Here is a 10,794-nt window from a genome sequence, read left to right on the forward strand (position 1 = left end):
TTTCCTGCCAGTGTGCCAGGCACGCGCTTCCGCAGCTGCCATGTTGGCTAGCTTGTGGTTAGACTTCTTCATCCAAACCTTAGAGAAGAGAGAAGGAAGAAACCACGTTGTAAGTGGCAGGGCCTGTGCTGCGTCCCTCTGCGCGAAGGCGGTGGAGGCTGACATGCTGGCTGTGCACTGCGGACCAGTGCTTTGGCTGTGTGCAGTGGGGAGGAGTGGCCTGGCACGTGCCCGGCGCGTCGCTGCCGTGTCTGGAGGAGGAGGTGCTGTCTGCTGCCGTGAGGACACGCGACTGGCAGCTCCTCAGTGCGGGAAGCACAGCAGACTCCTGAGGACCCATGGGGCACCACGGGTACGCTGGCGTTCATATGCTCGCTTTACAGAAGCCAAAGCCTGAGCCAACCCGTGCCCAGGAAGTGTCAGTCTGGCCCACATGCTACCTGCAAGTTTCAAGTTAATTTTCTTCCAAGACTTTTGTAAAAAGTGGTTTTCCCTCTGTTGACAAGAGAACGGAAGGTTGACACTTACCCTTGCCCTTGTGGGCTGGCACACATTGCAGAAACCAGCAGTCTCCTGGCAGGCTCACTTACCTGTGATTTTCATCTTAATTAAGAGACAACAGGAAGTTCCGCCTCATGATCTGCATGAGAAGACAAACCAGGCTGCTCCTAGGCCGTCCTGCAGAGTTCCATCTCGATGGCCACCACAGTGAGGGCCCCAGGTTCCACCCATCCCTGCTCAGCCGCTGCCAACCTGTAGCTTACTCAGGGTCCAGGTTTGGGACTAGGTGGTGACCTTGGCAGAATGGGAGCTCAGGCCTTCACTGTGGTAAGGGAGGAGCATCTCTCTGGTACTCAGTAGGGTTCTGCACCTTCCAGGTGTTTACGAGCCCTGCGGTAGCCATGAGACGAGCTCCGGAGGAGCAGGGGCTCCACCCCGCCTTTCTCGTACTGTGCTCTGCGCTCTTTTTTTTTTTCCGAGTTAGGGTCTCACTCTAGCTCAGGCTGACCTGGAATTCACTATGTATTCTCAGGGTGGCCTTGAACCCATGGTGATCCTCCTACCTCTGCCTCCCGAGTGCTGGGATTAAAGGCGTGCGCCACCACGCCTGGCTTTAGTACTGTGCTCTTTAACCTCACAGAGCCCAGTTTAGCATCTGCAGGACTCTGTAGAGCCAGTCGACTTCATTTCAGTGGCAGCTTGACGTCCAGCTCTGAACGTTAGCGACCGTGGACTCACTGGCGGAGTTGGCAGCTAGGACCTGCTCTCTCAGGACACAGACTTCCACACACCTCCTAAGAAGCATCTTGTGTTCAGGGGTGTTTCTGGGGCAGAGGTACAAGCTGGCCTTGGGGCTCCTTGTGTCCACTGTTTAATGGTCTCCCAGTCCTCAGCTACCACCTCACTTCATAGTGGCTGTGCTGCAGGAACTGGAGCTGGCTAGCCCAGCCAGCCTGTCTAGGTTCGTGCTTTGTTTTGATCTGAGCTGGTGTCAGATAGGAGCACAAGTACCTTGCGCAGACTCCCAGAGCTGCGCTGTCCTGGTCCAGGGACTGTGCGCTCCGTCTGTTCTTGGAGGTCAGCATGGGGGTAACGGCAGCCTCTCCTCCCCCGGGCGGAGGCTGTCTGGAGGAAGTGGGCCTCAGCCAGGCAGCTGGGTCGCAGAGCCTCTGCTGTGAGGCGTGGTGAAGCTAGGCACGTCCACAGCCCTGTGAAAGCCGCCTGCATCCCCTGGAGCTAAAAGGGCGCCAACACAGGAAGAGGAGGCTTACCTGCCTCCAAAGTGAGTGGCCTCCCGAGCGATGCTGCCCATGGCCTTACAGCCCCGCATGTCACTGACAAGCTCCTGTCCTGCTGTCTGTGACGCGGCCAGAGCCTTGCGTCCTTCATCAGCTGCTCAGTCACAAATCCTCCGAGGAGTGGAAAGGGCTTTTAAACATGGGTTATTTTCTCTTAATACTGTCATTGGACTGTTCTGTGCTCTGAACAAGAGGCCGACATGTTCACTGTATGCCAGGCCCTGTGAGCGCGGCCGCCTGTCAGTGCTGGCCGCCTCCTCACTTGCCTCTCGTCTCTGCCCAGGGCTGGACCTCAGGCAGCACTGTATCGCTTTCTGCTGAGTATAGGATCTCTCCTCACACGTTAATGGGAAGCAGCATGCCCCAGCGACGCCAGGGCCTAACCCGCTCACCCGACAGCCCACCAGCCTGCTGCGCGACTCACTGGAGTGCCAGAGTAGCATGTGTGGGCCTCCAGTCCCAGCCTGCAGCAATGACGACGGAAACTGCAGATGTCTGGGAGCTCGGTACTGTTCCCGTGCTTGAAGCAAGGTCCTTCCTGTCACCTGCTGCTACACCACTCCTTGGACAGGTCCTGATTTTCCTCTGAAGCCGCCCTTCCTAGATTCAGACGGGATAAGAGGGCTACGGGTGTGTGTGCCTGCGTCTGTGTCCGCGGGTTCATCAGTTGGCAGTAACTCGTGTTAAGGGATTGAATGACATCAGAACCTCTTGGGAGTGGTTTCTGTCACAGCCAGAGCAGAGACCCTTGGGGAAGGGAGTGGAGTAATGTGGCACTCAGACACAGGTTCTGATCAGGCCAGGCATTGGGTATGGCTGATGTCAGCGGACACTGGATAGGAAGCTCTCCACTTCTGGAACTGACACAGCACCCTGGTCACCTCCAGCTTACACCACCTTTGGCATCTCCTGGCAGATTTCTATCCCTTTGTGCCTTAAGCTGGCTTCCTTCTCCACTGACATTCATGACAGTGTCAGAGGGTCACCATAGAAGCATCTGGAAACAGCAGGTTGGTTATCCACAGCTCTCAGAGCCTCTGCCTGGAGCGGGGTTGTGTGTGGAACAGGTGCCAAGAGGACAGTGTTGTGTGCACACAGTCAGGTGAGCTTCTGAGCGCCTGGCCTCATGCTGAAGCTGAGGGACCACCAGAGCGTGAAGCCGGTACCGCCCAGCATGGCCACAGCCTCCGCCCTGCTTCAGTCTTTGATAGAGACAGGGCTCACGGTGGATGAGTACTTGGTGTTGCATGATGCTATGGACCCCTTATTCCTTGGAGGAATAAGAAATGCTGCTTAGGGGCTGGAGAGATGTCTTAACATTTAAAGTGGTTGCCTGCAAAGCCAAAGGAACCAGGTTCGTTTCCCCAGGACCCACGTAAGCCAGATGCACAAGGTGATGCATGCGTCTGGAGTTCGTTTGCAGAGGCTGGAGGCCCTGGTGTGCCCCTTCTCTCCTCCCTCCCTCCCTCCCTCCCTCCCCTTCTCTCTCTCTCTCTCTCTCTCTCTCTCTCTCTCTGTAAAAATAAATTAAAATATTTTTTAAGATGCTACTTAAGGCTGGGTGGTTTCCCTGAGTAGTGAGATTTGAGGTCTCTTAGTCACCCAGCAGGGTGACTGTCAGCACCATTGAAGGCAGCATGAAATAGCTGCGGAAGCGAGGTGCCGGAGGGTTGCTCATGAAGCGTGTGAGTGAACGAAGTGTAAATGTGACTTACATCTCCAAATACATCTGCAAAAAGAGGTAGAGGCTGCACATGGTGCAGTAGCTAAGCCTTCTGGGCACACTCCCCTCGAAGGGAGGGCGCACATGTACAGCCAGACAGGAGGGGTGGGAGTGGGGGAAGGAGGACGCAGCACGGGCTGAAACCACTTGTGACTACCAACACTGCAGGGGGTGTGGAAGCCACAGCGCCAGGGCCCGGGTCACGTCCTCGGGCAGCACACGGCTCTCGTACACACCTGATGTTGAGATGCACACTGGCTGAAAGATTGGGAGTGGGTCTTGTCGGCGTTACTGGTTTTGGTTTGCTTGTGGGGACAAGGTATCACCATGGTTACAGCTCAGGCAGGCCTCACACTCGTGACCCCGAGTTCTGGGCCATCTTGCCAGCCCGAGGGTTTTTCAAGTGCCTTGATAAGCAGTGGAAATGATTTGAATTTTCACAAGTGGTGTTTTCCAGCCCGTTGCTTATCACTTTCGTCCAGTTATCTTTAAAAAAGATACATATATATATATATATATATATAATTTATTTATTGAGAGAGAGAATGAATGAATGAATATGGGCATACCAGAGCCTCTAGCCACTGCAAACCAACTCCAGACACATGCAGCCATCTGTGCCCATGGCATTAGGTGAAGACCGGGGAGTCAAACCCCGATTCTGAAGCTTTACAGGTAAACGCCTTAACCACTGAGCCGTCTTGCCAACCCTCCAGCGTTCTTTATGGTCGCCACTGCAGGATCCGGGAGAGACTCAGAAGGTATCATGGTGCTGGAAAGAAGTAACTAGAGCACCATCTCGATCACACCTTCCAAGGCTCAGGGTCTAATGCGGAAGAGGTGGCAGAAAGAATGTAAGAGCCAAAGGAAGGGTTGGACTCCTTACAACGTGCTCCCTCCAGTCATAAAATGGCCTGGATATCCATGACCTCACAGTGCCCGACACTACCTACACAAGACCATCATAAGAGGAGGGAAAGATCACGACATCAAAATGAAAGAGAGACTGATTGAGATGGGGAGGGGATATGATGGAGAATGGAATTTCAAAGGGGAAAGTGGAGGGAGGGAGGGTATTACCATGGGATATTTTTTATAATCATGGAAAATGTTTTTAAAAATTGAGAAAAATAAAATAAGATTAAAAAAAAATCGTGTCCTCAGCCCAGCCCTGACCAGGCAGGAGCAGCAGACCTGCATCTGGTGGGTGGCTTGTGGGGTCCATAAAAGGTCCTGGCTCGCGGCCCGCAACACATTCACAGCCCTTGTCCCATCTAGGGCTTGCTTTTGTCAGAGTCCACCTGCTGAAGGCCTATCGTCCTCCTGAGAGGATCAGCGCATCACTGCCTTGGCCGCACTGCTCACCTTTTCCTTTTTCTCTCCTAGAATATCGATATCACAAACTTCAGCAGCAGCTGGAATGATGGGCTGGCCTTCTGCGCACTGCTGCACACCTATCTCCCAGCTCACATTCCATACCAGGAGCTGAATAGCCAAGATAAGGTGAGGCAGGCCTCGGGAGGCAGGGGACTGGCAGTTATGAGGGGTGGTGCCTTGTCAGTGGGTCACACGCCAAAGCCCTGTCTCACAGCAGCTTGGCCCAGCCAGGCTTGCCCATGGGCCGTCACTCCCAGTGGGAGCAGATGGTCCTTCCTAGGTGACAATCTTTAGGATCGAGGGCTTCAAGAAGTGGACAGAGAAAGGAGATGGAAAGAGATGTCAGGCAAACCCGTCCAGCCTGCTGACCCTCTTACCTGCAGCCCGTTCTGCTCCATGAGTCTCGGAAGTCATTGGAGCACCATCCCACTGCAGTCCCGGCCATAGTGTGGGATGCCCCATCCCACAGAGTGTCCAGGGCCTGTTTCCCCGCTCCTCCCAGTGACAGTCTCAGAGTCTCAGTCCTGGAAACACCCTTGGAGATCCTTACAGGGGACCAGGACCAGGTGTGCCTAGTTTTGTGGGTCCACATTACAGTGCTTTCTAGCTGTGGCACAAAAGTAGCTGCTGGGAGGAAAGTGGTTTATTCTGGCTTCCAGGCTTGAAGGAGCAGCGTGGTAGAGCAGTGGCTGAACATCCGTGCGCCACAGCAGGGGGCTGGCTGTAACATCCCTAAGCCCTTCCCCAGAAACAAGCCCTCCCAAACTGTCACCAACTGGGGACAAGCATTCAGAGCCCAAGTTTATGAGGACATCTGACAAACCAGTGCAGGAACTCCATGTCAGAACGGACCTCCCTGAGCGAGGAGGGCCAGGTGTGTGGAGAGCAGGGCGGCAGAGCCTGTGGCGGGTGGTGTCGCTCCTGCACAGGGTGAGTGCCCGTCCTTCCCACAGCCTCTCTCTCTCGTCTATACCTGAGAACGGTGTTTCTTTTACAGAAAAGGAATTTTACTCTGGCTTTCCAGGCAGCTGAAAGTGTCGGCATTAAATCAACCCTGGTAAGCCCTCATCCCACCAAGGAGTGAGTTGGTGGCCGGGCCTCATGGCTAGAAAGTGTGGTCACGCTCGGGCTGGGCTGCGCTTCCCAGTGGCCTCTCAGCTGCTGTGCTGTCCGTGCTGCTCTGTGTCTCAGGTGGTCCTGCAAGAGTGTGTGGGACTGACTGCTCCTTAGGTTGTTTCTTCCTTAGCAGAGTCTTTGGGTTCAGGAAACAAGTATCACTGTCAAGTGTACCTTAAACTGGGTTATGGACCTTTTGTCACTCCACAGGGAGAGGGCCGGTGCGTCTTGCAGAGGCTGTATGGTTCCACCCACTGCCCCTGGGGAGGGAGGGCTGTGGCAAGAAAATGTGGCCCGGGCCTTCCTTAGGCCCCTGCTGCAGGTGTCGAGCTCTTGCTTTCATCACCGAGCCTGATTTGGGGTGGGGGGATAGTCTATCCAGATGTAGAAGGGCCTTTCCACACCTAGATGCACTTTGCTCCCCACAAACCAGCAGTAGCCACATCGCCTGGTTCAGGGCCTGCTTCTGAGACTAGAGGCCTCTGCTAGTGCTCTAGGGGGCCACCGGGACGGTCTGGGTGGGGTCTGCAGTCCTAATCTAGGGGGGCCATCGGGATGGTCTGGGTGGGGTCTGCTGTCCTAATCTAGGGGGGCCACCGGACGGTCTGGGTGGGGTCTGCAGTCCTAATCTAGGGGGCCACCGGACGGTCTGGGTGGGGTCTGCAGTCCTAATCTAGGGGGGCCACCGGACGGTCTGGGTGGGGTCTGCTGTCCTAATCTAGGGGGGCCACCGGACGGTCTGGGTGGGGTCTGCTGTCCTAATCTAGGGGGGCCACCGGACGGTCTGGGTGGGGTCTGCAGTCCTAATCTAGGGGGCCACCGGGACGGTCTGGGTGGGGTCTGCAGTCCTAATCTAGTGGGGGCCACCAGGACGGTCTGGGTGGGGTCTGCAGTCCTAATCTAGGGGGGCCACCGGACGGTCTGGGTGGGGTCTGCAGTCCTAATCTAGGGGGGCCACCGGGACGGTCTGGGTGGGGTCTGCAGTCCTAATCTAGGGGGGCCACCGGACGGTCTGGGTGGGGTCTGCAGTCCTAATCTAGGGGGGCCACCGGGACGGTCTGGGTGGGGTCTGCAGTCCTAATCTAGGGGGGCCACCGGACGGTCTGGGTGGGGTCTGCAGTCCTAATCTAGGGGGGCCACCGGGACGGTCTGGGTGGGGTCTGCAGTCCTAATCTAGGGGGCCCACCGGGACGGTCTGGGTGGGGTCTGCAGTCCTAATCTAGTGGGGGCCATCGGGATGGTCTGGGTGGGGTCTGCAGTCCTAATCGAGCCTCTTTTCGGCCAGGACATCAATGAGATGGCACGGACTGAACGGCCTGACTGGCAGAACGTGATGCTCTATGTCACAGCCATCTACAAGTACTTTGAAACCTGAGCACACAGGAAAAGCTGCCGCCAGCTGGGGACCGCTGCAGTCAGCAGGCGACACCACACCATTAGCTAGCACCCCTAAGGCTTCCAGCGACTCCGGGCTGCCCTGCGGGGTCTGAGCTCACCCGAGGCCTCCGCGTCAGAACTGGACCTGCAGACCAGGACTTCTGCGCGGCCATCCTGGAACAGCTGGGCTCAGAGTAGCAGGCTTCCTTCTGGAGAGCGTCGAGCTCCACTGCTGCCCTGGGCATGAAAGCATGGCAGCCTGTGCCCGCTAACCTTGGGAAACAGGCTTAGTGAAGGCTTCAGCCACGGCACTTCTTGACTTCGCCTGCGTGGGTCCCCGCGCCAGACTTGTCCCGTTGTGGGGGCCTGGTTCCGTGTGCCGGGGCTGTCCTGGCCACTGCACTTATCTGGAGTGTCAAGACGCCGGCATGAGGCCCACAGCTGGCTGGGTCTGCGCCGCTGCCAGGCTCCTTTCTGTGGGAAGCAGGCAGGGCCTCGCTGGTGCCAGCTACCTGCCTTCAGCTCCAGAGGAAGGATGGGTCACAAGGAGTTCTCCTAGTTAAAAGTTTTTGTTCCATTGTAAGCAATATTGAGGAAAATAACTCCTCTTCTGTTAGCACCAAAGTCGATCACTTCAATAAGCAGAGAAATGAAACACCGGGGTCTTAGCACGGCGAGCGGAAGGTGGGGGAGGAGCAGGAGGACGCGCTCTGGGTCGGAAGGTCAAGTCACTGCTGGTTGCTCCTCCTGTAGGAATTAAGACGGTGCCTTAGTCCCCACTCCAGGACCAGTGTGGGCGTTGGTGGGGATTCATTGGTGGAGGTGGTCCCACTCTGTTCCCATCCTTCAGCTGTGGGGCTGCACTGTGTGAGCAAAGGCCTTAATTCTGTCGACTTTCTGGCTGGGACTCAGCAAACCCTTTGGGAGCAAGAAGTCCATATCTCATGAGTGCCTGACAGAGTGACTGTTGTCTGAACAATGTTGAGACCTGTAACTTCCAGAATGCCATGGTGTTTGGCCCCTGTGAGCCCCATGAGGAAGACTGTCCCTCAATGAAAGGGGAGTCACAGCCCCTCTGACTGATGGATAGATGCTAGAAGGGGTCAAGTGTGGGCTGTGGATCTGCATCTCATCCTCGTGCTGCAGGCCAGGAGCTGACGCGCCTGGGCAGCCTGGAGGAGAAGGCGATCACGAGCAGCGGGCTGCTCTTCCACCCTGCCTGAATGTCCAAATCTGGCAGCTCAGGCTGACGCCCCTCTTGGAGCTCTTTCAGGAAATGTCCGTTCCCAGCCACAGGCGCGGCCAGTGGGCAGCATCAAGGCACAGAGGGCACCAGGAGGCCCACATCACTGGCGCCCGCGCCCTGCCAGGCGTCCTGGGCTCGGTGCTGCTGTTGCCCTCAGGCCCAGCGGCTTTCCCTGTGGGTCTCCGCGGAACCTTCCGGAGGGGCAGGCTCTGCTCCTTTTGGCCTTGATGAGGCCTGTCGAGGATGGACAGGATGTTTGATCTACACTGTCGATATTTATTATGTCACGGGGGTTCCTGTAAAAGAGACTTTTCTGGCTCTGCGATTGACAACTTTTGACCCTTGCTGGCTGCTTGAGTCCAGCCAGCCCTGTTAGCTCATGCTGTAATGGGGGTGGCCAGAGTTTGCTGGAAAGATTTGGAGGAAGGTGGTTGGTTACCAAAGGGGTGTGTCCACATTTCTGTTCTGGAGTCCGTGGGTCCAGCATAGACCTGGGGTCAGTAGTGGGACAGAGGATTAGCTAGAAGAACCTTCCCTCCCCCCACCCCCCAGGTTCCAGCCACATTTATAGGCGAGTCCACAGGGGATCCAGAGAATTGGTTTTGCCTTTTCTAACGGGACCCTAGAGTACTGTCAGTTCTGTGGACGTGAGTGTAGATGGCTACGTGTTTTTCTAAGTGATATTTGGGGGTTGAGGATGTAGCGCAGTTGGTAGTGCCAGCCTAGCATACATGAGGCACCGGGTTCTAACCCTAGCGCTAATTAAACCATGTGTGGCAGTACAGGCCTGTAAGGAGGTAGAGGCAGGACGACCAGGAGGTCAAGGTCATCCTTGAATCCATAGCAAGTGTGAGGCCAGCCTGGGCTGTGTGAGACCCTGTCTTTAACAAAGAAAAGTGAGCTGGGCGTAGTGGTGCACACCTTTAATCCCCGTGCTGGGGAGGCAGAGGTAGGAGGATCTCGGGGAGTTCAAGGCCACCCTGAGGCTACATAGTGAATTCCAGGTCAGCCTGGGCCACAGTGAGACCGTACCACACAAAAGTGGGGGGGGGGAGTGATACTTGGAGGTGTTGGGAAGTGCTAGGACATAAGCTTGCCTCCCCCCCTCAAGCACAAGCTTATGGCAGAAGGGCCAGTCACGTTTGTTTTCTCAGTCACGGGCTTCTGCTGACCACTGATACCTTGTCATTTTGTTCCAGTAAATCCTCTTGAATGTATTAAATTGTTAAATCTACCAGCTTGGACTTGGGCTCTGCCTTCCCTCCGACCTTACACAAACCAGAAGCCTTCCGTTCGCCCTGTCACGTGACCTTGAGCAGGCCGGTGGGGGGGGGTGAGTCCAGAGGTTCTGGCCTGCCTTGAACCGCAGGATGTCTGTGACGTGTCTTAAGACCCTAGAGACGCCAGCTGCACCTCGTAGTCCACTGTATTTTGTGTGCCCATCTTGACCTCAGCGGGTCCAGCCCGGACAGCACTGTCCTGTCACCTTGTACATGCCACACCTGCCACATGCAGAGGGGTATACGAGGCCACTGCCTGCACATGGAGAACCCATGGTGAGCACCCTGCCTGGGCCCGAGATTGCTCAGAGTTCGGGGTTCCAGGGAGGCCTAGACCCCAGGTGGCCTGAGTGTGGCTGTGTCTTGAGAGTGCTGACAATCCCTGCCTTCCATACGGCCCTAGCTCAGTTCTAGAGTGTGGGCCGTGCAGCGGTTCTGGATCTGGTGTGGTAGGGACTGACCAGAACTCACCAGGCTGCTCTCCCAATCCCTAATGCTCAACTTATGTCCTACTGGGCTAGGCAGCATGTCTGTCTCTGGCTGTATGGCCAGAGAAGAGCTGCCCCCCTCCCCCTGCCATCTCTCCCCTGCCTGTTGAATGCTGCCTCTAGAGTGAACCCTGAGACTGATCTTTGAGGGACCCTTGTGCAGCCCAACTTGCCTGACTGAAGTTTGTAGGGCCAGCCCATGGCATCCCATCTCTCCTTCACCATAGAGCTGGCATTGCCCACCCGGGCCAGCACCTTGACTTAAAACTCACAGCCTCTGTGAAGGGCATCCAAAAGTCCATGACTTCCAGTGGCCAGCTCTGATCCCAGTCTGTCAGGGCCAGCACTTCCCACAGCCCCCGGGGCTGAGTGAGTGCTGGTGGCAGTC

The 10,794-nt window shown here is 56.2% G+C and overlaps 1 protein-coding gene across 7 annotated transcripts in view; it reads left to right on the plus strand.

Moving 5' to 3' along the window:
• Positions 1-9,553, plus strand: part of Specc1l (sperm antigen with calponin homology and coiled-coil domains 1 like) — a 99,216-nt gene extending 89,663 nt beyond the window's left edge. For all 7 annotated transcript variants that reach the window (XM_045132082.1, XM_045132077.1, XM_045132079.1 and 4 more), the window contains 3 exons: positions 4,909-5,025; positions 5,897-5,956; positions 7,301-9,553. In XM_045132082.1, coding sequence (XP_044988017.1) covers positions 4,909-5,025; positions 5,897-5,956; positions 7,301-7,390 — 267 coding nt within the window. In that variant the 3' untranslated portion in view covers positions 7,391-9,553. The remainder of the gene's footprint in view (positions 1-4,908; positions 5,026-5,896; positions 5,957-7,300) is intronic.
• The last annotated feature ends 1,241 nt before the right edge of the window (positions 9,554-10,794 follow it).

Source organism: Jaculus jaculus, chromosome 13 (genome assembly GCF_020740685.1).
Source record: "Jaculus jaculus isolate mJacJac1 chromosome 13, mJacJac1.mat.Y.cur, whole genome shotgun sequence".
Classification (NCBI taxonomy): Eukaryota; Metazoa; Chordata; class Mammalia; order Rodentia; family Dipodidae; genus Jaculus; species Jaculus jaculus.